Source organism: Pseudorca crassidens, chromosome 9 (genome assembly GCF_039906515.1).
Source record: "Pseudorca crassidens isolate mPseCra1 chromosome 9, mPseCra1.hap1, whole genome shotgun sequence".
In the NCBI taxonomy this organism is placed as follows: domain Eukaryota; kingdom Metazoa; phylum Chordata; class Mammalia; order Artiodactyla; family Delphinidae; genus Pseudorca; species Pseudorca crassidens.
Window position 1 is genome coordinate 95,740,682 of NC_090304.1, and position 14,711 is coordinate 95,755,392.

Sequence of the window (14,711 nt, forward strand, 5' to 3'; positions counted from 1 at the left end):
TAGACTTGTGGTGTTTCTTTTATTGAACTTTTAACAGTCTCTTTAGTAAATACAGGTAGTTGAATAATTGTTTCAAAAGCTCAACAGATGACAAGCTTCTTTTCTAGAAATAAGACATTTCTTGACAACTTTATCATGTATAACAGATCTTTCGGTTTTTTTTCCCTTGTGTTCTTCCAAGCTTCTGGTTAGAGAAAAAGAGAAAAATAAAGGAAAAAAAATGTGTCTAAAGTCCATCAGTGTTAACTCCCTGTGACAGGGATGAAGGAAAATACTTTAATAGTTCAAAAAATAATAATGCTGAAAGCTGTCTACGAAAGACTGAATGTAAAAGTAAAAAGTGTACATAGTTGTAAAAAAAAAAGGAGTTTTTAAACATGTTTATTTTCTATGCACTTTTTTTTATTTAAGTGATAGTTTAATTAATAAACATGTCAAGTTTATTGCTGCACATGGTTGAACTTTCTTTTGGCTTTGGCTGAGGTGGCCTAATGGGAGGGGCGTGGCCCGTGACCTGATTACAAAGTCCCTTCCACAGTCCTTTCTTTTAAGGGGGAATCGTGAAATCATTTCCCACTCTACACTCAGGCCCCACTCTACACTGTCTCTCTTAACCATATTTTCTCCCCTTATTCATCAGTGATGTATGTTCAGGACCTAATGAACTCTGGATATGAGGAAGGGGTCAAGAAGACAAAGGAATAGTTCCTTTACTTTGTACATATCCCCCTTCTTCATCCACGGGTGGTCAAGCGTTGGCTTCTAACGAGTTCCTCCCAATCTATGAATATAATAAAATGAAAGCATTTCAGGGAGAGCCTGGGCAGTACCCTCTGTTTGCTCCACTCCACCTTAAAGCTGAAATGCAATTTATTTACTCTGTTTCTCCCTAGGACTGGCGTGGGGGTAGGGAGGCAGTTGAGAAATGTTTGTAAATATATTCTGTCAAGCCAGGGTCACTATCCCCAGGTTAAAGGGGGCCGAGTTTACACTGCAGCCAAGGAGTGGTCAACACTCCTCATGTGGGCTGGTCCTCAAACGGACCTCCTCCCTCTGGATCAGCTGGGTGGAGGCTCGGCCCTCACCCCTTTTTCCTCCCTCTCACGGGGAGTCACCTTTTTGGATTTTGCAGTTGAGTACCATGGGGACTCCAAATGATCAGGCAGTGTTGCAGGCCATCTTCAACCCCGACACTCCGTTTGGAGACATTGTTGGGTTGGACCTGGGAGAGGAAGCAGAGAAGGAAGAAGGAGATGAAGGTCAGTATTCGACCTTGGAGTATAGCTCTCCACATTGGCTGGTCTGCTGCCTCGCTGGGGTGGCAGAGGTAGGTGGTCTTACGAGGGCCCTTGTTCCACGACCCTTGGATGACGATTGCTGATCCTCAGTGCACTGACGGGGGCTTGGCAAGGGTCACTGTGCCCAGAGGAGAAAGCCAGGTTTCTCCTCCACCACCCTCCTCTGAACTTACCTCCCCGCTCAGTTCACCCCATGGTCCAAGCTTAACTGTGCTGATGGGGAGAGGGGCCATGTGAAACGCTCACGTCTTTGTCACTACAGAGTATGTCACCCTCCACAGCAGGGAAGAGAGAAACAGGGCAGGGGGTGGCTCAGCTAAACGTCTCCAACCTAAGCAAGTATTCAGTGTCACACACCTTACAAGCCAAGCCCTGAGCTAATTCTTCCAGAGCGAGTGCGCTCACTGGCTTTTCCACCAGCCCCTAAGGGGGCCTGCTTTCCGCGTCAGGGGTTTTTGATGCCCTTTGTTTCTAAAGGAGTGAAACCTAAGCCTTAATGAAACTTCAGGCTGAAAAGCTGAGAGAAACACTGGAAATGGTTTTCATGACCCGGGTATGTCATGGAGGCCTTCCTGTTGGAAGCAGTGGAGTAGAACAAAACAGAGACAGGCTGAAGAGCCAGAAAGACCTGGGTTCAAATCCAAGCGGTGCAGCTTATGGGCGGTGTGACCTTGAGCAAATCATTTAGCTACAGGCTAAGGAGTTTGGGTTTCATTCTCTTGGCAGTGGGGAGCCAACCAAGGCCCCTTTCCCAGGTCCCTTTGGAACTTTAAGCAGTGCTAGCTCTCTGCCTTGCTGACCTCAGTTCCCCCTGCCCCAAACACTGCATCTGACTCCTGCTGTGACCTACACCCCTGCCCAGTCAGCCTTGGCTCGTGTCCCAGGTTTACAAAGCCCCAGGTGGCTTTTGCTTCCTGCTTCCAACTGCACACCTGTCCCCTCCTGGCTCCCTCCCTGGCACAGATGGAGTTTTCCCTCGAGCACAGCTGGAGCAGGCCAAGGCCCTGGAGCTGCAAGGGGTGATGGCAGCAGAGGCTGGCGACCTCAGCACAGCCCTGGAGAAGTTTGGCCAAGCCATCAACCTGCTGCCTGAGAGGGCCTCGGCTTACAGCAACCGAGCCCAGGCCCGGCGACTCCAGGGAGACGTGGCAGGTGAGGGGAGAGTCCCTGGAGCCTGTGCAGAGGGGCCGGGGAGGGCACAGACCAGAGGCGGTGTGTCTGTGGGGCTTGGGCATGGGGCGTGGGAAGTCACTAAGCCCCTCTGGAACGTATGCCTCTACCCATAAGAGACATACCGTGGGCTCGGCTAATTTCTTCGGGATATTGTGAGAGTCAGGGGGACTGCATTCCATTTACTTATTGATAAAAATTTAATGAGAGTCTACCATTCTAGCAGTGGGCTAGGTGCGGAGGATTATAGTGCTTATAGCAATTACTGTGTGCCAGGCACTCAGCACTTCACATGTGAGTTGTAGTCATTCGTATCATCCTCACAACAACCCTAAAAGGTACGTGCTATTCTTATCTCCATTTTACAGATGAAGAAACTGAAGCATGGAGGTTAAGTAGCTTCCTACTCACACAGCTGAGAAGCGGCAGAGCTGGGATCTGGTCCAGGTGGCAGGGTTCCAGAGCCTGTGCTCTTAATCCCCACATGATAATGCTTCTCAAGAAGCTCACAGCCTAGAGGGTAGAACAAACACATAAACATAATAGCAGCATAACAAGCTGACAGGGCTCAGCATGGGATCTGTTCTTGAGGGGTGAGTTTTGAAGGATGAGTAGGCGTTAGCTGGACGGAGGGCAGGGAGTGGGAGAAGGCACGGCCTGTAGAGGTCCTGAAGTCGTGGACAGGTACAGGGAATCTGGCTGGAAAAGGGAGTGCCGGAAGAATGGAGCCTCTCCAGAGCCTGGAGAGGTAAACAGGGGCCAGAGAGTGAACAACTGCGAACGTTAGGCCGAGATCGGACTTTGTCTCGAAAACACCGGGAATCACTAACGGGTTTCAACTAAAGGGTAAACCACAGAAGCCTAGTTGGGAACTACTAGACTATCGAGACCCGTGGTGGTAGAGGTGTTCCTGGGGCCAGGAATGCCAGGCTGAGGAGTTTGCACTCCATTCTGGGAATATTGGGGGACTCTGAGGGCCTTTCCCAGGCTTGTCTGCCACTTGGCTTTGGCAGAGCAGGGCCATAAAGGCTGCTGGGACAGCCTGCAGACCAAAACCCCAGACAGCATCAGAGGGGATTCTGCTTGGAGAAGGCCTTCAATTCCTCCTGACCAGCTCCTCTGAGGGAAACCAAGGAATGCTGTGATTAGAAAGCTTCTCAACCGACCAGTCAGGATGGGGAGCAGAGCCTCTGCTGGGTTCCGGGGACCAGAACACACAGAGAGAGAGCAGAGAAGATCAGCCTCGCTGAGGATGCTGCTGGCGCTCCCCCAGCGCCCTGCCCTGACAGGCGCTATAGACTAGAGAACTTGAGTGAATTGAAGCAGAGCCCAGAAGAAATGCAGCTCGGTACCCTCCAGTGGATACCAGCTGGCTGCCTGAGGTTGAGTTCACAGCTCTGATGCCTAATAAGCCAAGTATTTATGAGGATGATAAAAACAAAAATGCTGCAGGCCAGCTCTGGCTCCAAGACCTCTTTCAAAGAAAATTAGATACAAAATAATGAAGACCATGGAAATAAAGAATGAGAAGAGGCAGTCAGTAGAGAACACAGGTGAGAGAAGCGGTTTTAAGGCATCAATGGAAAAGAGGAGAGAAATGTCTTCAAAAGTTAGAGAGGGACTTCCTTGGGGGTCCAGTGGTTAAGAATCTGCGCTTTCACTGCAGGGTCACAGGTTCAATCCCTGGTCGGCGAATTAAGATTCCGCATGCCCCGCGGTGCGGCCAAAAAAAAGGACTTTATTGTATAAGACATGGTTGTCAGTTAATTCTAATGTTTTTGGACTCTGGGATTCGGAGTCCGTCACCTGGCACATGGTAGATGGTTAATAACGTATGCGCGCCTGGCAACAGGGCCAGATTCATAACATAGTGACCCTCCGTCCGTGTTTTGATGTATCAGATGGTGGAAAATAACACGGACAAGGCGAGACCTGGACTTCAGTCCCAGCTCTGCCACTAACTGCTGTGCAGCCCAGGCCGAGTCTTGCCAACTCTTCCAGTCTTCATCTGCGTAAAGGGAATAACAATACCGATCTCTAGGGTCAAGTCTAGGCGGGATGTAAACGGCCGAACCCCAGAGCCTCCACTCGGGGCCGGATCGCTTGCTGGCCGCGGCCCTGACCCCCGCCCGTCCGTCGGTCCCGCAGGTGCCCTGGAGGACCTGGAGCGCGCGCTGGCGCTGAGCGGCGGCCGGGGTCGCGCCGCCCGCCAGAGCTTCGTGCAGCGCGGGCTCGTGGCGCGACTGCAGGGCCGGGACGACGACGCCCGCAGGGACTTCGAGCGGGCGGCGCGGCTGGGCAGCCCGTTCGCTCGGCGCCAGCTGGTGCTGCTCAACCCGTATGCGGCGCTGTGCAACCGCATGCTGGCCGACATGATGGGGCAGCTGCGCGGGCCCCGCGACCGGCGCTGAGCCGCCGGCGGGCGGGCGTGAGGAAAGGGGGGGCGCCCGCAACCAATAAACCTGCCGGCTCTCCCAGCCACCGCCTGTGACTGCATCCTCCGCCGTCCCCGCAGGGAAGGGCGCTCAAGTATCCCCCGCGCGGGAGGCTGTCTGCGAGGCCCGGGACGTGGCCCCGGAGCCGCCGCCCTGGGGGAGGGGGGGGGGGGGGGTCCTTCGGGCCGAGGTCGGGCATCGATTGGCCCTGCCTGGCGCAGCCCGAGCCCCTGCGGATGACTGCAGTGCTCATCAGACCTGAGCAGTCGCTCCGGCTGCTCTCGGGGATTGAGCCAGGTGAGCCGCACCGGAAGGCGGGGCGAGGCGGGGGCGGGCATGCTTCGCGACCCCCGCGTCCCGGATCCTCTTCTCTTCGGCCCAAATCCGGAGGAGGGGAGAAGGGGCGTAGGTGGGTGAGGGAAGCGGGCAGGAGAGAGCCGGGGTCGGGAGAAGGACGGTCCCTTTGGGGGAGGGGCACGTGTACCCGAGTGTTTACGCGCGCGCGCGCGCGCGCGTGTGTTTCTGGGCCGGGTGCGGGCTGCATGGTTGCAGGTTGCTTCTGTGTACCTGCGAGCGTGTGCCTGTTTGTCCCGTGGAGTCAGCGCTCAGTTCTGTGCCCGCAAGGTGTACAGGTACGTGCTGGCTGGTTTGGACCTTTGGGCTCGACCATTTGCGTCCTTGCCTTCACTACTGTGGATCATTCTACATTTGTGTTTCCGCGCATGGTTTATTTTTGTTTCTGGAGAGTAAATTCCTGGAGCAGTTATTAAGCTTGTCTGCTCTCACCTGGCTAACATCGAGGCCTGCCCCCTTCTCTCGGCAGCCTGGGGCCCAGGCCGGGGCTACCATGGCGCTGCCTCCAGGGCCAGCTACCCTCCCGCACACACTTCTGCTCCTGCCGGCCCTTCTGAGCTCAGGTACACCCCTGTTCATCCCTTGGCCATGCATTTGTGCGGTCAAGTCCCCCTCTGTCCCCTCCTTGCCTGCACCTTCAGTTTGGGTACCCATTCCAGGCACCAGAGTTGGGTTCCCTTCATCCACCTCCCCAAGGTCCAGCCGTCCCTGGTTAGAGAACCCAGGTGCTCTGTCTCTTGGCCTGCTGCCCTTCTGTAACTGGACCTCATCCCGGCCACAGAACAGTACTAAGCCTCCACCAGCTCTCCACAGAATCCCCTGTGTTCCAGGTTGGGGGGAGTTGGCGCCACAAATTGATGGTCATACCTGGGCAGAGCGGGCACTTCGAGAGAATGAACGCCACGCCTTCACCTGCTGGGTGGCAGGGGGGCCTGGCACCCCCCGATTGGCCTGGTACCTGGATGGACAGCTACAGAAGACCAGCACCTCAAGACTGCTGAGCGTGGGCAGGGAGGCCTTCTCTGGAGGCACCAGCACTTTCACTGTCACTGCCCAGCGGGCCCAGCATGAGCTCAACTGCTCCCTGCAAGACCCAGACAGTGGCCGGTCAGCCAACGCCTCCGTCCTCCTCAATGTGCAATGTGAGTGCTCCTCAGGTGGACAGAGACAGAGGTTCTCTGCCCAGGGACCCCCAGCAGCCACCAGGCAAGTGGTCTGGTAGGACATTTAAAAAACACTTAAGCACTCTGCAAATATTAACTCACTTTATCCTCACAAAAATCCTATGAGGTAATTACTATTGTTGTCCCTATTTTACAAACGACAAAACTGAAGCACAGAGAGGTTAAGCAATCTGCCTAGGGTCATACAGCTGGTAAGCAGCAGAGCCAGGATTCAAATCTTGACATTTTGGTTCTAGTGTTTATACTCTTAATCTTCATTTGTACGAAATGCTGCCTCTCTGGCAGACCCAGCCATCCTGTTTCCCAGTGCCCCCTAAGGAGAGGTCCAGACCCCTGGCTCCCTTCTGGGTTTGGGAAGAAAGGGAAGGCGTGCAAGGGGCTGTGGTGGGAACATACTTCTCTCTGCTTTGCACCAGTTAAGCCGGAGATTGCCCAGGTTGGGGCTAAGTACCAGGAAGCTCAAGGCCCGGGCCTCCTGGTCGTCCTTTTTGCCCTGGTGCGTGCGAACCCACCTGCCAACGTGACCTGGATCGACGAGGATGGGCCGGTGACTGTCAACACCTCTGACTTCCTGGTGCTGGATGCCCAGAACTACCCCTGGCTCACCAAACACACCGTGCAACTGCAGCTCCGCAGCCTGCCACAGAACCTGTCCGTGGTGGCCACCAACGACGTGGGTGTCACCAGCGCCTCGCTTCCGGCCCCAGGTGAGCACTGCCAGCCACGGGCCCAGCAAAGCCTCGGATGGGTGTGGGATCGTGGTGCAGAAACAGGAAGGCTTGTTGCCTTTTGGGCGAGTCTGGTGAAAGCTGTCCCTGGCCACCTGGGGCAAGGAGGACAGAGTAGTGACCTGTGGCATCTCAGAGTTGGGGGGCCCTGCCCGTGTGGAACCTAACCAGAGAATGACCTGCAGGGCTCCTGGCCACCCGGGTGGAAGTGCCACTGCTGGGGATCGTTGTGGCCGGAGGGCTTGCCTTGGGCACCCTGGTGGGGTTCAGCACCTTGGTGGCCTGTCTGGTCTGCAGGAAAGCGAAGAAGACCAAAGGTAGGGCCAAAGCAGGGCGGGGGCAGAGGGTGGCTGGGGAAGGGGAGGCGAGGTCAGGGGGTGGGCAGCAAGGCCATGGGCAGAACGTCTCTGACAAGTGGTAGGACAGGTCTTCCTGGGCATGGCCATGATTTAGACCACGTGCATCCCAGGTAGCAGGGCCAGGCACTGGGAAGCCAGTCTGGGCATCTGAGAGACCCCTTGCCTGAGGGTTCTGGGCCTGAAGAGAGCAGGGGGCAGAGCCCAGAGCAGGTGGGCACACTGAGACACTGCTGTGGTTTCTTTCTCCTCAGGCCCCTCCCGGCGCCCATCCCTGATCTCTAGGTAACTCTCCCTGGGGCTGTGTGGATGGGCCAAATGGAGAGGCAGCATGGGGACAGGGGGGATCCTGGGCTTTCTGGTAGTTCGGGAACGGGCCGCAAGCAGGAGTCTGTGCCCGCTGGTGCCAGGGCCCATCCAAGCCTTTTTCTGCCCTGTAGTGACTCCAACAACCTGAAACTCAACAACGTGCGCCTGCCGCGGGAGAACATGTCCCTCCCGTCCCACCTGCAGCTCAACGACCTCACTCCGGACTCCAGAGGTACGTCCAGGACCCTCTGTTGGCCCCAGCTTTATCTGTGGAGGTGCTTCTGAGAAAAAGAGAGACCCTGGGCCTTAGGAGGGTCTAGACCCCGCTGGGCACACACCTCATCCCGGGCACCATCCCCTTTGTCACCCCACAGGGAAACCAGCGGACCAGCAGATGATGGCTCAGGACAACAGCCAGCCAGAGCTTCTGGATCCGGAGCCCGGTGGCCTCCTCACCAGCCGAGGTATGGGAAAGGGGCCTGCTGCCCGGCTCCCCGGCCCTTTTGCTTGTGCCAAAGGCCTCTGAATCCCCAAGGGGCAGAGAGTGGTCTCCCAACTTCCAAGGAATGAGGGTGACTGAGTCTCCTGGGATCTCTGACCTGCAGGTTTCATCCGTCTCCCAATGCTGGGCTACATTTATCGGGTGTCCAGTGTGAGCAGTGATGAGATCTGGCTCTGAACTGAGGCCAAGACAAAGGGTGCATTCTTGGCCCCTGGGCACCCTCCCGGTCCTCCTCCAAGGCCTGGCCACATTGCCAACGGGAAGAGGCCATGCCACTGCCACTTTTGCTTGTCCTCTGGGTAACTGGTATCCTTGGCAAGGCTGCCAGGTGGACCTAAGCCCTTGTTCCCACTCTGGTTGAGGGCCTGCATGATTGCCTGTGCCCAGGCGGATGGGGCTGTCTGTCCAGGTGTGCCTGGAGGTCATCCAGCATCTAAGCGTGGCATGGCATGATCCTGTCGGCTTGGGGCAGCTCTGCCCCACACCGGTGCTCCTCAGCACCGTGTACAGCAGGCATGGGGCAAGCCTGGTTGGGAGGGCCCTGCACGTCCTGGATCTCCTTCCCATGCTATGCAGCTTTGTTCCCTCAGGGAAAATTTAGGACCCTGCTAGCTGTAGAGAACCAACCTGCCCTTTGCACAGGAACTCACCTCTGGCCCAGCAGCGCTGGCCAAGCACAAACCAGTACCCTTTGCTGCATACCTCTCTGCCCCAGCCCCCTCTTGGGCATCACAGGTTATACATTGGACCTTCTCCACTTCTTCACTTGGCACTAGACTTCCCCTCTGGCCTGGGCCCTGGTGGTGCCAGCGCCTGGTGTTAGCACAAGAAAGGGGAAGAATGGGAGGTGAGAAGTCTGGTGCGTCCAGGCCTGCATGTAGCTATGCCTTGTTTTCTTACAGTGTTAGCACTTTAAGCACATCTTCCAGGGAGGGGGTGAGCAAGGGCCCCAGGGCCCTGTCTGGGGCTTCCCCAAGTCTGGCCTTTTTATGGTTCACTGTGAGTGCCCTGAGCCCTCGAGGTTGACGGGTTCCTGCTCAAAGTATCCACCCCGCTATGGGACCCCAGCCCTGACTACCCCATCAGCAGGAAGCTGTTCTTCCTGTCCCATCCTCTGTTCTTTAGGGGATGGCCATAGTGGCACATAACTTGACAGTGCTGGAAACCTTAGGGGAACATGGAAAAAGCAGGGAGATCACATATCCCAAAACGACCCAAGAACACTTTTGAAAAGCAACGTGGAAAAGATCGCAGATTAACAGAGTGCAAAGTGTATTTTTCCCTTCTTGATATCTTGTTTTGTAATTTTTCTCACGTTACTGCCGAGGACAGTGCTGAGCACGTGGTAGATTCTCAATAAACTTGACTGAGTGAATGCTGTATATCTGTTTCATTCCCTCAAATATTTTTTTTTTTTAACTGAAGTATAATTGATTTACAAAGGTGTGTTAGTTTCAGGTGTACAGCAGCGTGATTCACACACACACACACACACACATATTCTTTTTCAGATTCTTTTCCATTATAGGTTATTACAAAATATTGACTATAGTTCCCTGTGCTATACAGCAGGTCCTTGTTGTTTATCTGTTTTATATATAGCAGTGTGATATTCTACTCTTAAGTCTTTTAAATCTGGAAAAATTAAAAGACACAAAAAGAATTTATAGTGCATCGAGGTAAACATTTTTTAACACCATGTGGTCTGTTCTAATTGAAAGAATTACTACTTATCGCTATATACAGCAGTGTGTATCTTTTTTTTTTTTTTTTTTTTGCGGTATGCGGGCCTCTCACTGTTGTGGCCTCTCCCGCCGCAGAGCACAGGCTCCGGACGTGCAGGCTCAACGGCTACGGCCCACGGGCCCAGCCGCTCCATGGCATGCGGGATCCTCCCGGACCGGGGCACGAACCCGCGTCCCCTGCATCGGCAGGCGGACTCTCAGCCACTGCGCCACCAGGGAAGCCCAGTGTGTATCTTTTAATCCCCAACTCCTAATTCTATTTTATGGATGAGAAATACTCCACTGTGTGTGTGTGTGTGTGTGTATCATCCTCTTTATCCATTCATCTGTTGATGGACACTTAGGTTACTTTCAAGTCTTGGCTATTGTAAATTGTGCTGCTATAAACACTGGGGTGCATGTAACTTTTAGAATTAGAGTTCTTGTCTTTTCCGGATATGTGCCCAGGAGTGGGACTGCTGGATCATACAGTAGCTCTCTTTTTAGTTTTTTGAGGAACCTCCATACTGTATTCCATAGTGGCTGCACCAATTTACATTCCTACCAACAGTCTAGGAGGGTTCCTTTTTCTCTATACCCTCTCCAGCATGCTGAAGTGTTTAAGGGTGAAGTGTACTGATGTCTGCAACTTACTTGAAATGTATCAAAAAGTAAGATAGACTGACGAATGGATAGGGAGGTATGGACGTGTGATAAAGCAAAATGTTAATTGTAGGATTTAGTTGGTGAGTATTTAGAATTCACTGTACAATTCTTCCAAAGTTCTTTTATTTAACAGTTTTCATAATAAAATATCGGGGGGGGGGATCCCTGATCTGGTTACTTCTCTGATATTTCTGAAATCTTTTTGATCTAAGGATCATGGAATTTTCAAGCATTACTAATACCCTTAACATGACAGTTCAATCTTTCCTGGGAAAGAAGACCAATTTTTATTTTTTATTTTTGGCTGTGCCCTGCAGCTTGCGGGATCTTAGTTCCCCAACCAGGGATTGAACCCGGGCCCTCGGCAGTGAAAGCGTGGCGTCCTAACCACTGGACCGCCAGGGAATTCCCCAATTTTTATATACTTTACTCACCTAATCTTTAATCTTTATTCTCCAATAATAGGCAGGTCACTAGTTACCTTGAGCTGGAACATACAGCAGTCCAACATTTTGGGCAGGCACAGCTCAGGCTGCATTTTCCCACCTGGACTATGTTTTACTGAATTTCTCCAGACACAATAGACTATTTAATCAAGACTTGTAAAAATTAATGTTCAACTTTGTGCACTGCTGGTGGGAATGTACATGGTGCAGCCACTATGGAAGCTAGTATGGCAGTTCCTCAAAAAGTTAAATATAGGGCTTCCCTGGTGGCGCAGTGGTTGAGAGTCCGCCTGCCGATGCAGGGGACGCGGGTTCGTGCCCCGGCCCGGGAAGATCCCACATGCCGCGGAGCGGCTGGGCCTGTGAGCCATGGCCGCTGAGCCTGCGCATCCGGAGCCTGCGCTCCGCAACGGGAGAGGCCACACAGTGAGAGGCCCGCGTACCGCCAAAAAAAAAAAAAAAAAAGTTAAATATAGAATTACCCTATAGATCCAGCAATTCCACTTCTAGGTTTATTCCCCAAAGAACTGAAAGCAGGGACTCTAACAGTTATTTGTACACCAATATTAACAGCAGCGTTATTTGCAGCAGCCAAAAGGTGGAAATGCAAATGTCCATTAACAGATGAATGGATAAAGGAAATGTGGTATATACACACGATGGAATATTATTCAGCTTTTTAAAAAGGAAGGCCATTCTGACACATGCTGCAACATGGATGAACCTTGAAAACATTATGCTACGTGCAGTAAGCCAGATACAAAAGGACAAATTGTGTATGAGTCAACTTATGTGGTACCTGGACTAGGCAAATCCATAGAGACAGAAAATAGAAGTTACTGGGGACTGAGGGAGGGAAAGGAAGGAATCGTTGTTTAATGGGTCCAGAGTTTCAGTTGGCGATAATGAAAAAGTTCATAAGCTGGACAGTGGTGATGGTTGCCCAACAATGCGAATGCCCTTGGATTGTACACTTAAAAATAGTTAAAATGGTAAATTTCATGTTTTGTGTATTTTACTTTTTTAAAAAAATTTTGATTACTGATTCAATCTTCTAATTATAGGTCTTACAAATTTTCTTTTTCAGTATTGGTAAGTTTTGTGTTTCTAGGAATTTGTCCATTTCATCTAGGCTATCCAGTTTGTTGGCATACAACTGTTCATAGTACCCTCTGCTCTTTTTCACTTCTGTAGGATTGGTAGTAATGTCCCCACTTCCATTTCTGGTTGGAGTTATTTCTCTTTCTTAGACAATTGGCTAAAGGCTTTTCAATTCTGTTAATCTTTTTGAAGAACCAACTTTTGGTTCTGTTGATTTTCTCTATTGTTTTTCTATTCTCTTTCATTTATCTCTGCTCTAATCTTTATCATTTGCTTCCTTCTGCTAGCTTTTTTTTTTTTTTTGGCTGCGCCGTGTGGCAAGTAGGATCTTAGTTCCCTGACCAGGGATCGAACCCACGCCCCCTGCGTTGGAAGCGTGGAGTCTTAACCACTGGACTGCTAGGGAAGTCCCCCTTCCGCTAGCTTTGAGTTTAGTTTGTTCTTTTTCTAGTTCCTCAGGTTGCAAAGTCAGATTGCTTATTTGAGATCTTCCTTCTTTTTTAATGTAAGCAATTACAGCTATAAATTGCCTCTGAGCACTGCTTTTGCTGTAGCCCATTAGTTTTGGAATGCTGTATTTTTGTTTTCATTTATGTCTAAGTATTTGCTAATTTTCCTTGTGATTTCTTCTTTGCCCCATTGGTTGAGAGTATTGTTTAATTTACACAAAATTTTTCAGTTCTCCTTATTGTTTTCTAACTTCATTCCATTGTGGTCTGAGAAATTACTTTGTTATTTACCTTTTTATTTTTTTTTATTTATTTATTTTAAAATAAATGTATGTGTTTTTTTTGCGGTATGCGGGCCTCTCACTGTTGTGGCCTCTCCCGTTGCGGAGCACAGGCTCCGGACGCGCAGGCTCAGCAGCCATCGCTCACGGGCCCAGCTGCTCCGCGGCATGTGGGATCTTCCTGGACCGGGGCACGAACCCGCGTCCCCTGCAACGGCAGGCGAACTCTCAACCACTGCGCCACCAGGGAAGCCCATGTATGTATTTATTTTAAAATAAATGTAGGTATGTATTTATTTTTGGCTGCGTTGGGTCTTCATTGCTGCGCATGGGCTTTCTCTAGTTGCGGTGAGCGGGGGCTACTCTTCGTTGTGGTGTGCAGGCTTCTCATTGCTGTGGCTTCTCGTTGTGGAGCACGGGCTTTAGGCACGTGGGCTTCAGTAGTTGTGGCACATGGGCTCAGTAGTTGTGGCTTGCAGGCTATAGAGCTCAGGCTCAGTAGTTGTGGTGCACGGCCTTTGTTGCTCCACGGCATGTGGGATCTTCCTGGCCCAGGGCTTGAACCCAGGTCCCCTGCATTGGCAGGCAAATTCTTAACCACTGCGCCACCAGGGAAGTCCCACACATTTTTCATTTTCACCAAGAATTTTATTGAACAATGTATTCACTAACCGAATGAACTTTTTGGCCAGCCCAATGGCCAGCCCAATATTTCATGGATATGGAATCTTCTCATCTCTGACAGTGGTTCTCAAATTTGTCTGCATATTGAACTAATCTGAGGAAGTTAAAAAATATGGATTCTTGTATCGTACCTCCAGAGATTGTGATTTCATTAGTCTGGTGTGTTGTCTGGGAGAGGAAACTTATCTTTAAAATATCTCCAGGGCTTCCCTGGTGGTGCAGTGGTTGAGAGTCCACCTGCCGATGCAGGGGACACGGGTTTGTGCCCCGGTCTGGGAGGATCCCACGTGCCGCGGAACAGCTGGGCCCATGGGCCATGGCCGCTGAGCCTGCGCGTCCAGAGCCTGTGCTCCGCAACGGGAGAGGCCGCAACAGTGAGAGGCCTGCGTACCGCAAAAAAAAAAAAACCTCCAGTTGGGACTTCCCTGGTGGTCCAGTGTCTAAAACTCTGCACTCCCAATTCCGGGGGCCTGGGTTCGATCCCTGGTCAGGGAACTAGATCCCACATGCCGCAACTAAGAGTTCACATGCCGCAACTAAAGATCCCACGTGCCGCAACTAAGACCCAGTGCACCAAATAAATATTAAAAATAATAATATATATATATATCCAGTTGATTCTAACATGCAACCAAACTTGAGAACTACTGCTCTATGAATATTATAGTTAAAAAAAAATTTTTTTCATATCTTGCCTGCTTTGCTTCTCTGATATCCTTTGTACTGTTTTTGTCTTTTTCTGGCTTTCTTCAAATGCCTGGTGACGGTACATTCACATTTAAGAATGAGAGTTGCAAGCATGCCTGCGCACACATACACACACACACATGCACAAGAATGAGATACCCGCAAGCTGAATGGAAGTTGATGGTAGGTAGGGGGGACCAAGTAAGTCCATAAGCTTGAAGACTCTCTGTCAATATCTTTAGGTCTTTTCTCTTTGGCTGATCAGTTTCCCAAGGGAGGACTCCTCCGATATTGTGCTTTGGAGGGATAAGCCAGAAGAGGGCTGAGGGTCTCATTG

At 51.5% G+C, this 14,711-nt stretch overlaps 2 protein-coding genes and 1 long non-coding RNA gene across 11 annotated transcripts in view; 2 read left to right on the forward strand and 1 right to left on the reverse strand.

The window, feature by feature from the left end:
* Positions 1 to 5,070, reverse strand: LOC137230930 (uncharacterized). The gene is made up of 4 exons (XR_010946312.1): positions 4,931 to 5,070; positions 2,880 to 2,981; positions 1,116 to 1,222; positions 1 to 184 (listed from the first exon to the last, which is right to left on the reverse strand). It is a non-coding gene; the product is annotated as an uncharacterized lncRNA (long non-coding RNA).
* TTC36 (tetratricopeptide repeat domain 36) lies at positions 1,125 to 4,945 on the forward strand. The gene is made up of 3 exons (XM_067751206.1): positions 1,125 to 1,259; positions 2,262 to 2,450; positions 4,617 to 4,945. Exons 1-3 carry the CDS (start codon positions 1,142 to 1,144, stop codon positions 4,877 to 4,879), a joined length of 570 nt encoding a protein of 189 aa, XP_067607307.1. The 5' UTR covers positions 1,125 to 1,141; the 3' UTR covers positions 4,880 to 4,945.
* The window catches only part of TMEM25 (transmembrane protein 25), a 22,606-nt gene continuing 12,943 nt past the window's right edge, over positions 5,049 to 14,711 (forward strand). The window contains exons 1-10 of one of the 9 annotated variants that reach the window (XM_067751196.1): positions 5,049 to 5,200; positions 5,727 to 5,820; positions 6,088 to 6,399; positions 6,858 to 7,148; positions 7,355 to 7,486; positions 7,780 to 7,810; positions 7,966 to 8,066; positions 8,209 to 8,298; positions 12,237 to 12,264; positions 13,117 to 13,260. In XM_067751196.1, coding sequence (XP_067607297.1) covers positions 5,751 to 5,820; positions 6,088 to 6,399; positions 6,858 to 7,148; positions 7,355 to 7,486; positions 7,780 to 7,810; positions 7,966 to 8,066; positions 8,209 to 8,298; positions 12,237 to 12,264; positions 13,117 to 13,260 — 1,199 coding nt within the window. In that variant the 5' untranslated portion in view covers positions 5,049 to 5,200; positions 5,727 to 5,750. The other 8 variants (XM_067751194.1, XM_067751197.1, XM_067751198.1 and 5 more) reach the window with 8 other exon arrangements.